Genomic DNA, 22937 nt, shown 5'->3' on the forward strand with positions numbered 1-22937 from the left:
GTGTTGAAAAATCATAAATCGGTAGACCTCTAGTCAAAAGTGGTAAAATATTGATCACTATGTATAGCTCTATAATACTATAAAGGACCAACCACCCAGCTTTGGAGTACCTAAGTCTATTTCCCTGCTTTTGAGAGTAGCTGGCTACCGTACTCTGAGACTTTCAGCAATTGCGCTAAGCTAACAATAAGCTAACTTAAATGATCTTCAAACTACATGCAGAGACATAAAAATGGTATCCATAAGTTCATGACTCTGGGCAAGTAGAAAAAAAATACCCAAATCCCAAAATGTCGCAGTATCCCTTAAATAATGGATTTCAAATGTCACATAAGCGACTAAATGTCCACTGAGAGAATAGCCATGTAAAATGTCAACAGTTTCAAGCAGCTTTTAACACTTTATACACTTATCGCTGCCCTGTTAATGTGTTGGGTCGTGACAAGGCAGTTAGATTCCTGAACACTAAGGACCAGTGAGAGTAGCTCCCAGGAGAAAGTGAAAAAAAAGACATGAAAATAACTTTATCTTTGATGAATAATGGAGAAGTACCTGACATTCATCCATTGTGTGATAGGTGTATTAAAACCAGGGGCTCGATCAGGAAAACGAAACACGGCTACATGGCTAAATGCTTTGCTTGGCCCTGGGTTATTCACAGGCTTAGGTTTGTTATACTTAAAAAACAAGATCCTCTCATAAAAGAAAAGCAGAAAGCAGAAAGAGTGAGAGAGACAAAGAGAAAGCACTTCAGCCCGACGCATTTGAGTGACAGCTAGCAAGAGGCCTGCCCAGCCTTATCCAATGAGGTTACAGAGTGGGTGGACACAGCAGAGAGTGAGAGCAATGCAATATTCGGGAGTCGTGGGTGCTACTTTCAGAACTACTGGCTAAAAAGTATACAAAAGTACCGGAGAATCAGCTTGGTTTATGATAAGCTGACTGCTAAAACCGCCTCCTTCTCCCGCAGTAACCCCGGAGCGTAGACACGAGTCAAGGGCAGGCAGGCATTTTGATATCTGGACAGCATGAAAGGCCCTACACACAAAAACTGACTGATCCCTGATCTCAAGCGTGAAAGCCTGAGAGCCACGCCATCTAATGCCTCAGAGCATTTTAAAAAGCAACCTGGAGAGCACGCTGCTGAATGAAAGGCAATATTGACTAAAGAACCAGAGAGTATATCATCCTTTCAAACAAAATGGTATCAAAAAACGCACACTGTGCTCAAGGAGAGGAAAAAGAAGGACAGATGACACACACACCTCTGGCAGGCTGATTCCCACTTTCTGCATGAAGTAATTCTTCTTGAACTCATAATAGGTGTTGTACTGGTTCCAGGACTGCAAGAAGTCAAACCTGTGTTGGAAAAAGACACACATACACAAGATGTACAGCCACATAAGATGTAAAGCCACTAAATTGAACAGAAACTTGAGCCGTTTTCCTGTATTCAGCACAGAAAAGAGCAAGAATAGCCTTTTCTCTAGCTGCTTACCGCGGGTCATTCTTGGCGCGGACGCTGGTCTCAAACTTGACACCGTTCCTGGCCACGTACTCAGCCAGCTTGTCAATAACCGGTTGGATGTCAGGGGGCGGGGGGATGATGGCTGGCGCTGCCACGGCAACTGGGGCCGCCACGGCAACGGGAGCCTGGGGCCGCGAACTGATAGATGAGGGAAAGATGAGTGGAGACGAAATAAAGATATTTAGCAATGCATCACATGATGTAGGGGAACTAGGTAGTATGGGGAGTGATAAAATATCTCCACTTCTGTCCAATAAGTGTCCACATACCTGGTCTCTGGTATGACAGCAGCAGGAATAACAGGAGCAGGAGGAGAAGGGGTTGAGAGGCAGACTGGGACCTGGCTGGGAACTGGAGTTAGTGGTGGGATGATGGGAAATGTAGTCGGAGGTGCTGTGTAGATGATCCGTGTAGATGGCTCAGGAGGTGCAGGGGGCGTGGTCCCTGGAGGAGGCGGGGTTCCAGAGTAAGAGGGTGGACCCAACATTCTGCCAGAGGGCAGGGAGCTGTAGTAGCCGTTGGCATCGATCCCAGGGGGAGGTGGGGCCAGGCAGTAGGTCCCATCAGGAAGCATGCAGTACCCATAGTACATCGCTGCCACGTTAGCTGTAAGGTCAGAGAGAGGAAATTATCAAAATACATATCAAAATGGGAAATCATGCGAATATTTCAATTGCATGTGGTTTTGCATGCCTTCCCTGTCAATGAGCAACAGTGTAAGTCAGCATTGGATGAGATAGGTCTGCTCACTGAGTGTTAGTGTGTGTGGGTGGTGCCGAGCGGACTAACGTATACATTTAAGTCTGGCCTCATCGCTAATAGGATCTTAGCCTCACAGAGGAGGCAGAGAGAATAAAGCAAACTCCACGCTGATACAAATGAAACATTTTAATAATCTATGTCTGGATCACTGTCTACTTAATTAAAATGTACTTTGTCAGCAGAAGACGGGAGGAAAAAGGGGAACAAAAAGGAGAATGGCCCAACAAGAATAATTAGGATCAGCTTGTTGGAAATCATAATGTGTTTAAAAGCGGATATCAAAAACAATATGCAACCGTTCATTTCCAAAGCCTCTCATTACAATCACACTACCCATTTCTGGCTCAATCAAGTGCATCAACAGGTCAGGGAAAGTAATTTACAGCAGGAATAGGAAAATAATACTGGCACAACGACCGGGGTTAACAGTCAGGTTATGAATAAAACAACTGACAGATTCACTCATAGTGTTCAAAGGGGAAGAAAGAAACAGACAAGAAGGCTACATAAAGGTGTGGTATGTCACTGTACAATGGTGCAAGTCAGAGTTCCTGTGAAAATTCGGCTCATACCGTTACTGTGGATGGGAAATTGGGAAATGCAAATTCTGTGTGAGTGTCAAACTGACTTTGTTTGCGATGACAATTTGAAATTTTTAAGTATAATAATTGATTACTGTGAGGTGCTACACAGATTCGCTCTGACAACTCTGAGCTGGCAAATTTGCACTCACATCAGCTACCGTTACCAGACTGCATAAATAGATTCTGCCAGCTCACTGCCAACAGCAGCAGGAGGGGGGAGAGGGGAGGGCAGGTGTTTGTCATAATTTGTGGGTGTGGTGGGGGTCAATCTGAGGTCGCTCAAAATGTCACCTCCATCTAAAATTGTCCGCTCACTGAGACTTATTCCATGGCAGCTCAGACTCAAAGCCATAACGAGATCGACTGTAATTGTATTAAGTTGAGTTTTCACATTCCGTTTGATACGGTTAGCCATCACATCAATAACCACTTAAGAGTAGGATTGGGAGTGGGAGGATGAGGGCGTTCGATTCAGCATGTAGCTGTGTGTCTCTGTGCATTATTAACTCTCCAAGGTCTTTTACTGTGGCAGTGGTTTCCATCCCTGATGGAGTGTACAGAACGGAGAAAGACAGAGAAAGGGAAGGACAACAATAGAGAGAGGGGGAATAAGAGGCTTATCTTGTCAAACTGGAAACTGGATGATATTAACTCGTTAGTCACCGCTCTGGTCGACTGTTACCAAGACACATCCAAAATGCACAAGGCTGGAAACCTGTAGGAGAGCCATCATTCACATGCTGCATATGTATTTGTTCCATCTAATTAAAAATGAAAGGCTGAAATGTCTTCAGTCAATATTCAACCCCTTTGTTATGGCAAGCATAAATAAGTTCAGGAGTAAAAATGTGCTTAACAAGTCACATAAGTTGCATGGACTCTGTGTGCAATAATGGTGTTAAAAATAATTGTTTAATGACTACCTCATCTCCGTACTCCACACATACAGATAATTGTAAGGTCCCACAGCCGAGCAGTGAATTTCAAAACACAAAGACCAGGGAGGTTTTCAAATGCCTCTCAAAGAAGGGTTTCTATTTGTAGATGGGTAAGAGCATGGTGAAGTTATTAATTACACTTTGGATGGTGTATCAATACACCCAGTTACCACAAAGATACAGGCATCCTTCCTAACTCAGGTGTCGGAGAGGAAGGAAACCGCTCGGGGATTTCACCACGAGGCCAATGGTGACTTTAAAATAGTTAGAGTTTAATGGCTGTGATAGGAGAAAACGGAGGATGGATAAACAACGTTGTTACTCCACAATACTGACCTAAATGACAGAGTGAAAAGGAAGCCTGTACAGAACTAAATTATTCCAAAACATGCATCCTGTTTGTAACAAGGCACTAAAGTAATACTGCAAAAACTTTGGCAAAGCAATTCACTTTTTGTCCTGAATACAAAGTATTATGTGTTGTATTAGATTTGCCCAAAACATTACTTAGTACCACTCTCCATATTTTCAAGCATAGTGGTGGCTGCATCATGTTATGGGTATGCTTGTAATCGTTAAGGACTGGGGAGTTTTTCCAGATAAAAAAGAAACGGAATGGAGCTAAGCACAAGCTAAATCCTAGAGGTAAACCTGGTTCAGTCTGCTTTCCACCAAACACTGGACAATAACCTAAAACACAAGCCCAAATCTACACTGGCGTTGCTTACCAAGAAGACAGTGAATGTTCCAGTTTTGACTTAAATCTAATTGAAAATATATTGCAAGATCTGAAAATGGTTGTCTATCAATGATCAACAATCAATTTGACAGAGCTTGAAGAATTTGGAAAATAATAATAGGAAAATTTTGCACAATCCAGCTGTGGAAATCTCTTAGAGACTTACCCAGTGTCATCTGACAAAGTATTGACGCAGGGGTATGAACAGTTATGTAAATTAGATATTTCTGTATTTCATTTTCAATAAATTTGCAAACATTTCTAAAAACATGTTTTCACTTTGTCATTCTGGGGTATTGTGTGTAGATGGATAACATTGATTTTACCCATTTTGAATTCAGGTTGTAACAACAAAATGTGGAATAAGTCGAAAGGTATGAATACTTTCCGAAGGCACCATCGATATGTATAAGGGTAAGGTGACTAGGCATCAGGATACATGATTAATAGAGTAGCAGCAGCATAAATTATGATTGTAAGTGTGTGTGTGTGTGTCTGTATAGAGTCAGTATACATGTGTGTGCATGTTATGTGTGTGTTGGAGTGTCAGTGTGCATGAGTGTCTAGAGTCCTGTGAATGTGCATAGAGACAATGCAAAAATACAAATAAATACTTAGATAGTCCATGTAGCCATTCTGTTCGAAATTTAGAAGTATTATGGCTTGGGGATAAAAGCTGTTTAGGAGCCCATTGGTTTCAGACTTGATGCACCGGTACCACTTGCGTGCAGAAGCAGAGTACAGTCTATGGCTTGAGTGCCTGGACACTAAAGATTTTCCGGACCTTCCTTTCACACCGCCTGATATAGATCTCCTGTATTGCAGGGAGCTCGGCCCCAGTGATATACTGGTAGCCTGTAGCGCCATGCAATTGAGGGGGGGTGCCATTGCCATGCCAAGCAGTGACGCAGCCAGTCAAGATGCTTTCAATAAAGCAGCTGTAGAACCTCTTTAACTTCCTGATTAGAGAAGAGGCGCTGCCACGCCTTCTTCATGACTGTGTCTTGTGAGTGGACCATTTGAAGTCCTTAGTGATTTGGACACCGATGAACTTGAAGCTCTCGACCCACTCCACTGCTTCCTGCAGTTCACAAACAGCTCCTTGGTCTTACGGACGTTGAGGGAGAGGTTGTTGTCCCGACATCACACTGACAGGTCACCGACCTCCTACCTGTAGGCGGACTTATCGTCACCAGTGATCAGGCTACAGCTTTCGTGTCGTCAGCAAACTTGACGGTGTTGGAGTTGTGTGTGGCCATGCAGTCGTGGGTGAACAGGGAGTACAGGAGGGGACTAAGCACACACCCCTGTGCCCCCCCCCCCCCTCACCACCTGGGATCGGCTGGTCAGGAAGTCCAGGATCCAGTTGCAGAGGGAGGTGTTGAACACTGAGCTGTAGTCAATGAACAGCATTCTCACATAGGTACTCATCTTATCTAGGTGGATGAGGGCAGTGTGGAGTGCAATTAAGATTGCGTTGTCTATGGATCTGTTGGGGCGGTATGCAAATTGGAGTGTCTGGGATGATGAAGATGATGTGTGCCATCACCAGCCTTTCAAAGCACTTCATAAATACAGATGTGAGTGCTACAGGGTGGTAGTCAGTGTAGCATGACATTTTTGAATTCTTGGTAACAGGAATGATGGTAGTCATCTTAAGACATGTGGGGATTACAGACTGGGACAACTAGAGGTTGAAAATTACAGTGAATATGACTGCCATCTGATCTGCGCATGCTCTGAGAACGCAACCTGGAATACCATCCGGCCCCACGGCTTTGCAAATTTTGACCTGATTAAAGACCTTACTCACGTCAGCCTCGGAGAGCGAGATCACCCAGTCCTCTGGGTTCATGTATGGTATGGTGCTGTTGTCTAAGCGTGCATAAAATGCATTGAGTTTGTCTGGAAGAGAGTGTGGGTCTCTTTTTAAATCTGTAATGACTGTAGCTCCTGCCACATGTGACGGGCATCGAAGCCTGTGTAGTACGATTCCACCTTATTCCTAGATTGTCCTTTTGCTCGTTTGATGACTCTGGAGGTCGTAGCGGGACTTGTTGTACTTGTTCCTGCCATGGGGGGGTCTTGTCTGAAAGCCATGTTGCAGAATAGCAGAGAATATCGCAGTTATGAGAGTCCCGTTTGTAGCAAATCCACGATCGGAGGTCATCCATCTTATTATCAAGTGAATGGAGGGAAGAGGTGGCCGGTTTTACCTTGGCCTTAATCTTGCCAGGACTCCCCCTCTCCGCACTCTAACGCCGGCATTCCCTCCTGCAGACCCCGAAAATTGTTCAAGTAACAGACATCTCAACATCAAATGTTCAGAGGAGACTGAATGAATCAGGCCTTCATGGGCCAAGAAACACAAGCAATGGAAATTAGACTGGTGGAAATCTGTCCTTTGGTCTGATTACACCAAATTTGAGATTTTTGTTTCCAATCGCCGTGTCTTTGTGAAACGCGTAGTAGGTGAATGGATCATCTCCGCATGTGTAGTTCCCACCATGAACCATGGAGGTGGTGGTGTGATGGTGCTTTGCTGGTGACACTGTCTGGGATTTTTTTTTTTAGAATGCAAGGTATAGTTAACCAGCATGGCTACCACCGCATTCTGCAGCGATACGCCATCCCATATGGTTTGCGTTTCGTGGGACTATCATTTGTTTTTCAACAGGACAATGACCCAACACACCTTCAGGCTGTGTAAGGGCTATTTGACTAAGAAAGAGAGTGATGGAGTGCTGCATCAGACCTTGCCTCACAAATCACCTGACCTCAACCCAATTGAGATGATTTGGGATGAGTTGGACCGAAGAGTGAAGGAAAAGCAGGCATCAAGTGCTCAGCATATGTGGGAACTCCTTCAAGACTATTGGGAAAGCATTCCAGGTGAAGCTGGTTGAGAGAATGCCAAGAGTGTGCAAAGCTGTCATCAAGGCAAAGGTTGGCTACTTTGAAGAATCTAAAATATATTCTTATTTCTTTAACACTTTTGTTTAACATGATTCCATGTGTGTTATTTCATAGTTTTGATATCTTCATTATTATTCTACAATATAGAAAACAGTAAAAATAAAATAAAAACCCTTGAATGAGTAGGTGTGTCCAAACTTTTGACTGGTACTGTATTATTAATGTTGGCTCTCCGTGTACATTTAAGGGCCAGTGGGTCTAGTGGGAAGCCGTGCCTCCCTGTTCTGGCCAAATTGTAATTTTCGTAAGTCAATCATTGTGGCACCTGACCACACGACTAGACAGTAGTCCAGGTGCAACAGAACTAGGGCCTGTAGGACCTGCTTTGTTGACAGTGATGTTAAGAAAGCAGCGCAACGCTTTATTATGGACAGACCTCTCCCTATTTAAACTCCCTATCATTATGTTTTGACCACGACAGATAACAATCCAGTGTTACTCAAAAAAGTTTAGTCTTCTCAACTTCTACACTATTCATTGCAAGATTTAGTTTTAGGGTTTAGTGAATGATTTGTCCCAAACACAATGCTTTTCGTTTAAAAAAAATGTAGGACTAACTTATTTCTTGCCACCCATTATTAAACTGACTGCAACTCTTTGTTAAGTGTTGCAGTGATTTCACTTGCGGTGGTAGCTGACATGTATAGTGTTGAGTCATCAGCATAAATAGATGCACAGGCTTTACTCAGAGCAAGTGGCAGGTCATTAGTAAAGATTGAAAAAAGTGAAAAAAGTAAGGGGCCTAGACAGCTACCCTGAATGCCTGACTGCCTGGATTGTGTTGGTGAGGCTTCCATTAAAGAACACCCTCTGTGTTCTGTTAGACAGTTAGCTCTCGACGCATAGCAGGGGATATAAAGTCATAACACATATGTTTTTCCAGCAGCAGAATAGGATTGATAATGTAAAAAGATGCACTGAAGTCTAACAAAACAGCTCCCACAATATTTGTATTATACATTTCTCTCAGCCAATCAGTGTAAGTGCCGTACATGTTAAATGCCATTCCCTATAAGCGTGCTGAAAATAAGTTGTTAGTTTGTGAAATAGCATTGTATCTGGTAAAACACAATTTCTCCCAAAAGTTTACTAAGAGTTGGTAACAGGCTGATTGGGCAGCTGTTTGAGCTATTCTTGGGTAGCTAAATTACTTTTGCTTCCCTCCAGGTCTGAGGGCACACACTTTCCTGCTGGCTAAGATTAAAGAGATGGCAAATATGAGTGGCAATGTCGTCCACTATCATCCTCAGTAATTTTTCATCCAAGTTGTCAGACACAGGTGGCTTGTCATTGTTGATAGACAACAATATATATTTTTTTTACCGCTTCCACACTCACTTTCCAGAATAAAAAATGACAATGCTAGGATTTCATAATTTGGTCAGTTATGCATGGATGTGTAGGTTCAGAATTTGTTGTTGGCATGTTATGCCTAAATGTGCTAATCTTGCCAGTGAAAAAAAATCATTAGTGCAGTTGGCAATATCAGTGGGTTTTGTGATGAATGAGCCATCTGACTCAATGAATGATGGAGCGGAGTTCGCCTTTTTGTCCAAAATTTTATTGAAGGTGCTCCAAAGCATTTTACTATGATTCTTTATATAATTTGTCTTGGTTTCATAGTACAGTGTCTTCTTTTTGTTCAGTTTAGTCACATGATTTCTCAATTCCAGTATGTTTGACAATCGGCTGTGCAGCCAAACGTATTTGCCATCCCTTTTGCCTCATCCTTAATGGGTGTATGCTTATTAGTAACTGGAATAAACGATTTCATAAATGTGTCAAGTGCAGCATCTGGTTGCTCGTCATTACACACCACAGACCAGCAAATATTCTTTACATCTTCAACATAGGAATCACTCCAAAAAGTATTGTATGACCTGTTATACACTATATTAGGCCCAGCCTTTGGAACTTTGGTTTTCCTAGATATGGCCACTCTATTATGATCACCACATCTGATGGATTTGGATTTTTGCTTAAGAGCAGATTTCGGCAGCATTAGTAAAAATGGGATCAATACATGGTGATTTCATTCCTGTGCTGTTTGGCAATAACCTGGTAGGTTGACTCAACCTGAACCAGGTCGCAGGCACTGTTTACAGTTTGAAGGTTTTTCTTGAGTGGCTAGCTTGATGAAAGCCAGTCAATATTTAGGTCACCCAGAATATATACCTCTGTTGACATCACATACATTGTCAAGCATTTCACACATATTATCCAGATACTGACTGTTAGCACTAGGTGGTCTATAGCAGCTTCCCACCAGAATGGGCTTTAGGTGAGGCAGGTGAACCTGTAGCCATATTACTTCAACAGCATTTGACATGACATCCTCTCTAAGCTTTACAGAAATATGACTGAACATCAACTGCAAAATCTCCACCATTGGCATTTCTGTCTCTTCTGAAGATGTTGAAACCATGTATTGCTACCACTGCGTCAAAGGTTATATCGAAGTGAGTTTCAGAGATAGCCAGTATATTAATGTTCTATTACTAGCAAGTTATCAATTTCATGAACCTTGTTTCTTAGGCTACATGTTAATGTGGACATTTTTTTGCACTTTTCTGGGATTCTTGATTGTTTTTATTGCTTTACAGGGGGGCATATCAAAAAGGTAGACATGACAGTGATATTTATGTTTGCGCTGATAGTGCAGGGTGAGCTGCACAAAGTGGACTTCCTACTAGGGCAAACCGACTCAGTAAAACTCAGGTTCATAGGTGCATGATTACTGCATATGATAGCTCTAGGATTGACAGAGGCATTCAGAGGACTTAGAGGGACAAAAATGTGATTATTTACATTATGACTGCCAACACTTCTGGGACAACGTACATCTGCAGAAGCACTACGACAACTAAGCGACATAATGGTAGGGGTTATCTGAGCATGGCTCGGGTCACTGACAAGTCATTGTCTCAAGGTAGCCTTGAAATGCATGGACAGGGTCCAGGAGCCAAGATGATTTGGATGGACTCCATCATTCCTGAAGAGCATCTTCTGTTTCCAAAAGGTGTCAAAGTGATCTATAAAAGTTATGCCAACAGAGATACAGTAGTCTGTTAGCCAGGTGTAATGCCAGTAGCCTGCTGAATCTTTCACAGCCGCAGCCCAACGATGGTACCGGGCATGAAATAACTGCCCGCTTTTTGGAATCTTTCAGAGCTAGAATCATTTCTTTAAAAATCCATTTTTTTCAGCAGTTCCGAGATAGACTACGACAGTGTCAGCGCTCGGCAGCTGTCGTGGAACGGTAGGATGCAGCCTTGTAATGTCCTGTACTCGTGCTCCGGGATAATAGATTGGATAGTCATCATTTAGGCTAATAATATAACTCAATCCCTGTTCACAAAAAAATCTAAAATGTTCAATGCATGGCTGAGTGCGTATAACGTAGAGGCCTGGGCTATAGGCTAGATCAGATACGCTTCTTTCTTTGCACGGGAAAAAAACATTTAATGCAATTCATTTGACTGGAGACATTAGCATAATCTTTTTAAATAAAACAAATGACTAGGTAGCCTACTCTGCTGACAGACAAACAGATCAATAAAAACAATGTTGCCTATATAATAGGCCTCTAGGAAGGGGAGACACATCGAATAAGACGTCCATCTAAACTGGTGGAGGAAATGGTCCAAAAACAAAACTTAAGTGACAATGACCAAACAATGATTTTGATAAGTAAAAGACAGATTCGAGTCTTTTCATTGTCTTCTCTTTAAACTAATAGTTATTTGCTTTCCAAACCATGTTTTCGCGTAATATAATTTTTAAATATTGCGATATGCCTGGCTGGGCCCCTCTACTTTTCACTGACAATCGCAACTCAACAATCATCTATTTGGTATTTGCCGTGTGCGCACGGCCTTTTCCTCCGACAGTAGGTGATGCGATTTAAAACAATGCACAATTACTTTTTTAAGGCTAGAGGAAGCTAATGATCCTCTGTGGACAAATCATGCTTTAGTAGCCTATTTTGAAGGATTTTATTTCTGTATAGAGAGGAGTAGGCTAATTAGGCTATTTAATGTTGGCATTTTAATTACATTTACTTAGGGAAAGCTTCCCCTAGCCTTATGGACACGCCACCTACGAGCCAATGTCAATCTACTATCCCCATAGTACAAAAGTTGACCTATTCTACAGATCAGAACATTCACTTTAACATTTTGACAAACTATTACTTCTTAACATTATTAGTGCAGCAACGCTCACAATGCAGTAGTCTACGCACAAATGAACATTTGGCTACCGGGCAATGAAAGAAAGTTGAAAACCAATAGAAAACAAGAGAAATAGGCTACTGGCTTCATTGGCATATGGAAGTCTTTATAAAATAATTGCCTCCACGGATATAGTCGGATTTTGCCGAGGCAGCTTTGAAGAAAGGTAAAACTTGCCTCATAATATGTAGTAAAACATTCAGGTTTCAAACAATTAAGTAGCTATATGTTTTCAAAATGCATACTGCCTCCAGCTCATTGCAAAGTGGAGTGTGACGTGCTGATGAAGCCTACCTTCCGTTGCCTATGCATTTAAATGGCGAATGGGAAGGGCGCTTCAATTACCAGCTGAGAAATAAAAATAGTAGCTCTTTTAATCATGGTCAAAAAAACGATTTTTAACACACGATTGCATTTAGAATTGTTGTGCAATGATTGGGCTTATAAAAGCACTTTCTGACAGATTTTCAGCTCAAAGGCTCTGTATCTGTATGCGTGTGATAAATAACATACATCACGAATAAACACACGGGCCAATTTAACCCATAGACCGATAAGCATGACTGGTCAAAACGTATTTCCAACCATGAATAGGTTAAAAAGAATTATTTCACAATGGGATTTTTCTTCTTCTCTAAATATATACATATATAAATTTACCGGCTAATGGAAACCCTGACACACACACACGCGCGCACACACGAGACAGAGAGTCAAAGACAGGGGAGGACTGAAGAAGGCCATGTCTGTGCTGCTCTGTTTTAAGTGCTGTAGGATTTGACTGGAGTGTTTGAGAGCAGGATTAAGCAGGGGAGCTGCTGCTCTGAAAGCAGTTGCAGCACATCCATCCTCGTCCACTGGGCTTTCTCTAACCACTAACCTCAACACCACTGAGAGCCAAGACAGCACCTCTGCCTCCCGCCACCTCAACCTTACAGCATTCTATCAAGCCTTGTGTTTCTGTCTCAAGTCAGTTAAAAATATATAATTTTTTTTGCTTTGGAACTTTAGAAGACGTTAAAGTTCTGCTCCTTCTCCAGCCACTCCAAAAGCTAATACATTTTCATAGGGAGCATCTTGAGCACAGCCCCATGAGCACAAACACCTCTCCTCCAGATAGCGGGGGTTCAAGAAGCCAGTCTTCAATCAATACCCATCAGACGAGCTAAGTGTCTGGGGAGGTGCTTACAACACTGAACCTGGGATTGCAATCCAAACACGGGGTGATAGAATATAATAACTTTAACTCCGTCCCTGTGCTATATGCTGGTCTCTAGGGCAAAACTAAAGGTCGGCCAGAGAACAAGGGAGGGATTCTGCTTGGTAATAAAACAGCCCACTTTATGAATGCATAACGATCCATGGCCAGAAGGGTTGCTCAGCAGGAAAAACATTCATTGGTAGCAGCCAGCTTCCCTGTGCTACACAATCATAGTTCAAAGGTCCCCCTCCATAACTGTCTATAGGATAAATAAATTGCATTAATGAATTTGTAAGTGTCACACACACGGATCGGTAGTGGCCAATGAGCACAGGCGAGGTGCGTGAAACGGATAAGTGGACGGACTGCTTTGAGGAGGAGTGTTGGTGAGTCATTGTGGATGGATGAGTATTGCAGTATTGTGAGATGCTAGTCTGTGGACTGTTAAACTAACAGGGTGTAACAGTAGGCTGCATTACCTCATCTGGGCCTCTGAGGTCAAGAGAGAATGGGATGCATGTCACCCAACAGGACAGAAAGAATAGCCCAGTCTCAATATAGAAAAGCCCAGTCCCCTAGTGCAGTCTTGACAGCTTCTCTACATTTCTAGGAAGAGTTGTCTTCAGTGATGATGCAAATTATCTAATATGCTCCTCGTTCACTGTATTGGAATGTAGAATGTGCTTGTATTACAACAGAGAATCCATAGACCAGAGGAATAGAAGGGAATAAGTGGTCGTTTGAGGTCAGATGACGCCACAAAACATTCGGCCCAATAGCAACTAGGCCCAATTGTCCCGTTGAAGAGCTAGCAAAGTTATAACGAATTCAAGGTGCTGCAATGCTGCACGCTTCTAAACCCCTCTTGCCTAATTCTCATTCAATACGCTAGTCATTGGCAGAAACTGGAGGATATTCCTCTGGTGCCTTTGATCCTCTCCAGTCTGTTTACAGGGATTCTCTCAGAGAACCAGCGCCATAAACAGAAATAAAAGTCGGATCTACGGGAGCAAAATCTCTCCAAAATGATCATCTTGTCGCCGTAAGCTAGCGCATTAAAAATCCATGTCTGTGCTGCTGTGCGGTGCTGTGGCATCGATGTCTCTTTTTCTCCCTCTCCTACCACAGCAAACCAGTGGAGCTCTTCCAGTCCAGCTAATTAAGACAAATCAGCTCACTCAGCTTGAGCCGTCTCTCCCAAGCACCAGACAAAGAGGGAAGACAGGGTTGACCCTGGGAAATAAGGAGTCAAATTGCGAGGAACATCTCTCAAGGCCGTTTAGAGTTAGCCTGGCACTCCATATCACGCCCAGCACCTTCACCATCCATCACCTAGAACTAATGCAGACAGTAGAGAGAAAACCGCTAAGGTTTAAAGAAGCCAAGAAATTAGATGGAGATTCTGTAGCCTCGAAAAGTATGTGAATGGCCCCAAGAGACTAGTGATTCTGTGACGTTGCAATTTCTGCACTAGATTTGCTGGAGGAACAGTACAGTCATGCAGTGAGTTAAAGTTAAGAGTGTTCTTGTGCGTGTTCCTTAGGATAAACTGTGCACGAGCTAAATAACAGTGTACGTCTTCAAGTGTTTGGGTCAAGCGAGAGAGAGCTGGTCGTTTTATGCAGCTGCTCTTTCCTAGGCTGGCAGAGTGTGGTGTGTGTGTGTGTGTGTGTGTGTGTGTGTGTGTGTGTGTGTGTGTGTGTGTGTGTGTGTGTCAGCCAGAAGAGAACAGAAAAGCAAGTGGAAATGATGTCTGCATTTAGAGGAAGCAAACATCTGTGGAGCTGCCAGAAAAGCAACTTTGGATTCTATCCACCGGCGTTCAGAGCAAAACAAACAGCAACACTGCCGTCAACGAAGAGCAAGGAGAACACAGTGTGTCAGCGCGTCCAAACCAACAGCTCACTGCAGATCCGAAAATGAACTAGGCACAAATTCAAGGACAAGAAACGTGTAAAAAAAATAACAGTTCTCAAAGTCTCCAAGAAGGTAAGAACCTTTAAGTACTCACAATCCCTTAGGTTCAAGTGGTGAAAATCACTCCTGGATTCAGTCTTTGCTGAACAGTCCTCAAAGGCTTTGAAGGTGAAGGGCGGTAGGTAGCCTAGCGGTGGTTCGAATCCCTGAGTCAACAAGATGAAAAATCTGTCGATGTGCCCTTGAGAAAAGCACTTAATCCTAATTGCTCCTGTAAATCGCTCTGGATAAGAATGTCTGCTAAATGCCGTAAATGTAAATGCTTTCTGGAATTGACCTTCTGAAAGAGGACGTTTCAGCAGTGTCACGGGCCTACAGGAGACCATGTTAATGAGCTTTTCCATTATGAGCTGCAAGGTCACCTCCATGGCAACAACTGGAACATGTGCCTGTGTCCGACATATATGTTTACCGCTAGGCTAATTCAATGTACCTTTCCTCCTAGAGACTCTAATCTGATATTAACGGCAACGTTTGTTAAACATTGAGAATTCTAGCAAGTGGACAGTTCTTTTTGCCTCTAGGAGTTCAGTGCTCAATACTAAACAATTTAGTGCCACTCTGCCTGTCTGAGAGACTGAGCTTGCATTGAGAGGGAAATAAATAAAATACAAAAAATGGGGAGAGAAATGAAGTGGACCAGGACTAAATTGAAATGAAGAGGCTCCCTCTGCGCTAATATGAATGCTCCTCAGATATTGGATTTCACAGTTTCCCAGTTCGACTCTCAGAAATGAGAAACTGTACTCACGGTCAGCGATGTACTCTGCGGGTGTGGCGGGCACAGCTGGCTCTGCGGGTACTTCCTCTGGCTTGGTTGCCATGATGGCGGCTGCAGCAGCAGCGGCTCCGTTACGTTCCTGCTGAGTTTTCCGGATCAGCGCTGCCAGTGGATGGTCTGGGTCCATGACTTGGAGGGGCTACAACACAAATAGACTTGGTTAAAAGGCTTAGAACTACTTGGCAGCATAACCCCCAACAATTACATTTGAGTCATTTAGCAGACACTCTTATCCAAAGCAACAAGGGTTAAGTGTCTTGCTCAAGGGCACATAGACAGATTTTTCACCTAGTCGGCTTGGGGAGTTGAACCATTGACCTTCCAGTTACTGGCCCAACGCTCTGAACCACTAGGTAACCGGCCCCAACAATAGGAAGCTATAGCGGTGAAACTGAGACACCTCTGGCTGATGGAAAGGACAACAACGCAAGACAGACTAATGGTTCTAACTAGCTGATACATTTGTGTCGTGTTCTGACCTACTTATTACAACTCATTTAGCATGACGTTTGGACTAATATACTAATTGAATAATATATAAACATGTACACTGATGATTTATACAGGTGTTTCTAGCCATGTGTGTGCAATAAGAGTTGACATACAAGTTATCAAAATCCTTTAAAAGAACAGACTTCAAAAGATCTAAAGGAAAGATGGGACTCTTGATTTTCAGGTATTAAAGTAAAATGGGGGAAAAAATTAAATGTACGTTTAAAGGATTGAGCCCTTTTTAAATTTGGGACGAAAATCTGATCACGTTGGTTTATTTAAGAGCCTTTTATCTCTTCATTTATTCTGTGCGATTCACTCGGAATTACAACAAGTGACAGTGATTAAACATACAGAATATTAAATCAAGAGATGAGGAGAAAAATACTTGATGGTAGCTCATCCTCAACCACAAAAATCTAAGCACTTTGAAGTGAGACACACTTTGAAATCAGGCCCAATTATGCTGTTGAATACAACAACTTAACAGTAATGTGTGATTAATTCAAAAGTCTATGGGCTTTTGAACATTAAAAACCTAACCACGGGCGTAATTAGCAAATGGTCAAACCCTATAAAAAAAAAAAAATACAGTATAAGCCGTTAGACAAATTGTGGGTTGGCTTGAACGGGCAAAGCCCATATGGATGGGAGGTAATTGCTCTAGAAAGGCCAAGAGATTAACTAATTCCATAGTTTTATGGTTTCTTTATTCCCTTCAAAGCCAAGGTAACTATGTCTAAATAAGACATACCAAAGCAATATGGTGGAGACTTCAAGTGCTTTTCACAATAATGCCTTCTCATATCCAATTATCTCAGCTAGGGTTGGGCGATGTCAACCTTTGTCCTATCGCAGGCCTGGGTAATTATTTTCCATGGAGGGCCACATTAGAAAATATTTTTGCCATCGCGAGCCAGAATAATATTACAGGATTATACATCATGTGTATGACTGTGTTGACAGATATATCTACTGTAAATCACATCCAGATATGCTACTTATTTTACATGCACAGAAATAAACCACATTAATTTTCTCCTTTTGGTAGGTATTTCCATTATTCAACATGCAATGAACTACACAGAGGGAAAAGTACACTGTGCATTCAGCACCACGGACAGAACTCATCAACAGGTATGCACAAAAAAACAAGAAAGAGAGAGTGCTCAACATTACATTTAAACTACTCAATCAGTGTGAGGAGTGAAGCCTCTGATGGGCATTGACTAGAGCAGTGAAGTCAGGTATAGTTTCTGACTTCGCAATGCACAGAATTGCTAAGTTAGAGTCGGTAAGAGATGATCTTTGCCTTGACTTGCTATATTTCATCACTGAAAATGTATGTTCACATACATAGGTTGACCCAAACAGTACAAACATCTTTCTGAGCATGACTCCTAATCTTTGGAAAGTTTTGTTTATCGAGAGATGCATAGAACCTCGTCAGTGATATTGTTTTAAATAGTTCTCCAATCACTGCATCAGACTGGAATTCAGTTCATTCATGAGGGCCATGATGTCCACGGTGAAGGCAAAAATCAGCAAACCATTCTTTATCTTGCAGTTGAGGGAAATCCACATTTTCCTTTCATTTGCAAAAACTCAGCAATCTCCGACTCCCACACCCTTTTAAGCTCTTCCCCAAACTCAGCCATCTCACGTTTGTGTGGTAGGGGAGATCTGCATGACCTTTTGCAACTGAGAAAGCAACTGTTCCGATGCATTTGCCCTCTGCCCAGAATACATTCCCATAATTCTCTGCATGCTTCGTCTGGAAGTGTCAAGACAAGTTGTAGTCTTTCAAGACAGTGATGACCTTTTTGCACACTAATCTTTCCCTGATACCTCAATAAAGAAATATTTTGTTGTCCACTCTTGCTCGAACAGCCTACATTCATGGTCTACTTTCCTTTTCTTTGAAAAACAAATTTTTGCACAATTTCTAGCTAGCTACTATTTGTAACTGTGACATGTGTCAGCCTGTCAGTCACTGTCTGTCCTCCTGCAGATGTTATTTATACGTGCCTTCAAAATAAATGTCCCACAAGCGGTGGGAGTTAAATCAATATACAAAGGCGAGTATTCATTGGGCTTTAAATTTGAAAAACAAATACGTTTTTCAAAACTTTACTATCACAAATTCTTTATGTAATCTGAGCATGATTCCGCCTTTTCCCAGGCCTGTCCTACAGTGATTATTTACTCATAAAACGTGATACACATTATTGCATTATTTTTTTAACCACCATTTTCAGAACTAACTAATAATTGCTTTACTTGCCTCATCGTCCTCTCTTAATATTGTTTGTTCAATCGCTCATAAGGCTGTGATAGAGAATAACCTATGCTTATAAACTCCCGACTTTCATTCTTGTTCTTTTTGAAAGCAGCAACTTTAGGACAACACCTTCTTGGGCTATTGGAATATTTGGGAAATAGGCTACGGTTCATAGCTTTAACATTTGGTTTTCAGTATTGCATGGAGGGATCATTTCTTTCTTAATAAGCTTAAACTTGTCATTAGATTTTTCTATTGGCTATGTACATTTTTTCATCTATCATTATTAGACCCCTGGCTACCATACGTTTTAAGGTTATTCAAACTACTTTTTGAGATGGAACTCGTTAGATTCATTAATTGTTTGATCAGGAGAAAGCTATGCATGCATAAAATGATGAAAGCCCCAAGTCATGTTCTCAGCCTATCAAAAAGAGAGAGAGGGGAATTTGGCCTAGGTTTTTATTTTTTATAGCTAGACAAGATAGTTAAGGAGTGTCCAATATACAGTGCATTTGTAAAATATTCAGATCCCTTGACTATTCCCACATTTTGTTACGTTAGTCTAAAATTGATTAAATACCTTTTTTCCTCTTCAATCTACACACAACACCCCATACTGACAAAGCAAGAACTGTTTTTTACATTTTTGCAAATTTCTATTAAAAAAATAAAAAATAAAAAACTTAAATATAACATTTACATAAGTATTTAGATCCTATACTCAGTACTTTGTTGAAGCACCTATGGCAGTGATTACAGCCTTGAGTCTTCTTGGGTATGACACAACAAGCTTGGCACACCTGTAGTGGGTAGTTTCTCCCATTCTTCCCTGCAGATTCTCTCAAACGCCGTCAGATTGAAAATAGCTGTGCAGCGACACTGCCCATCCAAAGTCTCTCCAGAATTGTTCGATCAGGTTCATGTCCAGCCTCTGGCTGGGCCACTCAAGAACATTCAGAGATTTGTCCCAAAGCCACTCCTGCGTTGTCTTGGCTGTGTGTTTAGTGTCATTGACCTGTTGGAAGGTGAACCTTCGCCCCAGTCTGAGGACCAAGATTGAACATCTTTTTCTCCCCAATTTAGTGGTATCCAACTGGAAGTTACAGTCTTGTCCTATCACTGCAACTCCCGTACGGACTCGGGAGAGGCGAAGTGCGTCCTCCGAAACAAAACCCGCACTGCTTCTTGACACAACGCCCACTTGACCCAGAAGCCAGCCGCACCAATGTGTCGGAGGAAACACTGCACACCTGGCAACCGTGTCAGCGTGAATTGCGCCCGGGCCGCCACAGGAGTCGTTAGTGTGCGATGGGACAAGAACATCCAAGCCAGCCAAACCCTCCCCTAACCCGGACAACACTGGGCCAATTGTGCGCCAACCCCATGGGTCTCCCGGTCGCGCCCAGTGCGACAGAGCCTGGACTCGAATCAGGATCTCTAGTGGCACATCTAGCACTGCGATGCAGTGACTTAGACCAGCGCGCCACTTGCTTTGTCATTATGGGGTATTGTGTGTAGATTGACGAGGGGGAAAAACTGTTTAATCCATTCTAGAATAAGGCTGTAACGTAACAAAATAGGGAAAAAGTTGTGGATCTGAATACTTCCCGAATGCGCTGTACGTGTTCGTAAGAGTCTCACCTTTCCATAGTAGGGTCATATTAGCTACAGATGTTTTCGTGAGACGAATGATTTTTGGGATGTCTCATGGTATGACAAACACCCGTTTAGCTTGGCCACCTTCCACCGCATAAGCAAAAGTCCGCCATTGGTGGATGCAGTGGATTGAGACGCAGCCCATGCAACAAAAAAAAAGATCTCTCTAGCTTAACTTCTTATGGCTGCAGGGGCAGTATTGAGTAGCTTGGATGAAAGGTGCACAGAGGTGCCCAGAGTAAACGGCCTGCTCCTCAGTCATAGTTGCTAATATTTGCATATTATTATTAGTGTTGGATAGAAAACACTCTGAAGTTTCTAAAACAGTTTGAATTATGTCTGTGAATATAACAGAACTTATATGGCAGGCAAAAACCTGAGAAGTTCCACTTCCTGTTTGGATTTTTTCTGAGGGTGGCAGATTTTCAACCAAGCTCTCATTGAAATTACAGCGAGATATGGATGAGTTTTCACTTCCTACGGCTTCCACTAGATGTCAACAGTCAATAGAACTTTGTCTGATGACTCTAATGTGAAGGGGGGCCGGAGGAGACAGGAATTAGTCACCACTGCCATGAGCTGACCATGCTTTGACCACATGCGTTCACGTGATAGGCAGCTCCGTTCCATCGCTCAACTGATGTCAATCTAATTCTCCGGTTGGAACGTTATTCAAGATGTATGTTAACAACATTCTAAAGATTGATTCAGTACATCGTTTGACATGTTTCTACTGACTGTCATTGAACTTTTGGACATTTCATCACGTTATAGTGGACGCGCTTTGTGACTTTGGAATTGTTTACCAAATGCGCTAACCAAAGTAGCTAATTGGACATAAATAACGGACATTATCGAACAAATCAAGCATTTATTGTGGACCTGGGATTCCTAGGACTGCATTCTGATGAAGTTCATCAAAGGTAAGGAAACATTTATCATGTATTTCCTGGTTTCTGTTCACTCCAACATGGCGGCTAATTTGGCTATTGTTCTGAGCGCCGTCTCAGATTATGGCATGGTCTGCTTTTTCCGCAAAGTTTTTTTAAAATCTGACACAGCGGTTGCATTAAACAGACGGATTTTGATGGGGATATTTGTATTATGCTAATTTGATTTTCGTGGGGGTGCGGACATCGACTCTAGGTGGTTTAACTAAAATGGCTCATGCAATGGAATGTATTTTTTGTAATGTCAGTTGAGTTGAATGAACAAATAACAGCACATACTGACGGTTACACTTCCTGCTTTTCCTTTCTGCTTTGCTCTTATGGGAACACTCGCAATGGGCGCCAGTCCACCCATTATGCCATCATTGACTTCTATTTCTATGGTAGCACATGCGGTCAGGAACGGAGGAGAGGATAAAATGTTTGTCTTAAAAATATTATTATTATTTATTTTTGCTATTCGAATGGTTATTACATTGACCGCAGTCATTTGGCTGACCAATAACTGTGATCCAAAATTCCATGACAGTCACAGATCTGGTCCTTACCTTCATCAGCTCCTCAAGGCGAGAACTCTTCTTAGGAGCAAACAGGCTGGGGTGGAGGTAGTTCCCATCCCCATCATCGTCAGAATCATCAGAGTCTATAGAAAGACATTGAAGTATGAATAAAGAATATGGTTAATGTCTCAAGTACTTGCATTCTGAATTCGGTTCATGTATTGTGTTGTTAACATGCATTCTGTGCCCCTGTTCTCAAAGATTTCACATGCATTGTAGTATAAAACTATGTATCCCATACATTATTTACAACACGTTCTATTTCAACTCTTTTTGTTAACCTCTTTGACCACTGTGACTTACCCTGTGAGTCCTGCTTGTCGGATGCAGGGGTGTAGCGGCCTTCCTTCATGGCCTTCAGGATGTGTTTGTAGTAGGGGTTCAGGTAGTGTTCGAAGTTCAGGAAGTCAAATTGGGAGTTGCCAGACTGTTTGGCTTTCAAAACAATCTCAAACTGGGCCCCCTGCTGGCACACAAAGTTGGCGGTCCTCTCAATGATGGCATGGGTTTTGGTGGTCGCTGGCTGAAGAGGAGAATGGAAGAGCACACGCACTAAGTCAGCAGACAGGAAAGTTATCAATGAGGCAGGGCAAAAGCAGTGTGGGGTTAAGGATAGGTGACAACCTGGGGCCGTATGTATCAAGAATCTCAGAGTAGGAGTGCTGATCTAGGATCAGGTCCCCCCTGTCCATTTAATATTATTCATTACGATCTAATAAACAAAGGTGAACCTAAATCAGCACTCCTACTCTGAGACCCTTCATACATAGGTAACTGTATTTCATAATTGAGGCACAAGAGAAGGAGCACTTACTTCAGAAGCAAAGAAGAAAAAGTTAATACTTTACAACAAGACATGAAACTGGATTTTGATTGTCTGAGTGTTCTTGGTCAAATCAAATCGTTATTTGTCACATGCGACAAATACAACAGGTGTAGTAGACCTTACAGTGAAAAGCTTACTTACAAGCCCTTAACCAACAATGCAGCTAAAAAAAATACCACAAAAAAAAAAAAAGTTACAAATAATTAAAGAGCAGCAGTAAAATAACAATAGCGAGACTATATACAGGGGGTACCGGTACAGAGTAAATGTGCGGGGGCACTGGTTAGTCGAGGTAATATGTACATGTAAGTAGAGTTATTAAAGTGACTAGGCATAGATAACAGAGAGTAGCAGCAGCTTAAAATAGAGGGGGGGGGGGGGGGGGGGGGGCAATGCAAATAGTCTGGGTAGCCATTTGATTAGATGTTCAGGAGTCTTATGGCTTTGGGGT

At 42.3% G+C, this 22937-nt stretch overlaps 1 protein-coding gene across 2 annotated transcripts in view; it reads right to left on the reverse strand.

The window, feature by feature from the left end:
* LOC120021218 (splicing factor, suppressor of white-apricot homolog) overlaps positions 1-22937 on the reverse strand; it is a 140380-nt gene that overhangs the window by 101003 nt on the left and 16440 nt on the right. For both annotated transcript variants that reach the window (XM_038964882.1, XM_038964881.1), the window contains exons 5-10: positions 21964-22183; positions 21649-21743; positions 15689-15857; positions 1798-2134; positions 1499-1666; positions 1266-1359 (exon numbers count right to left, since the gene is read on the reverse strand). In XM_038964882.1, the coding sequence (XP_038820810.1) occupies positions 1266-1359; positions 1499-1666; positions 1798-2134; positions 15689-15857; positions 21649-21743; positions 21964-22183 (1083 nt within the window). The remainder of the gene's footprint in view (positions 1-1265; positions 1360-1498; positions 1667-1797; positions 2135-15688; positions 15858-21648; positions 21744-21963; positions 22184-22937) is intronic.

This window comes from Salvelinus namaycush, chromosome 26 (assembly GCF_016432855.1).
Source record: "Salvelinus namaycush isolate Seneca chromosome 26, SaNama_1.0, whole genome shotgun sequence".
NCBI classification, from domain to species: domain Eukaryota; kingdom Metazoa; phylum Chordata; class Actinopteri; order Salmoniformes; family Salmonidae; genus Salvelinus; species Salvelinus namaycush.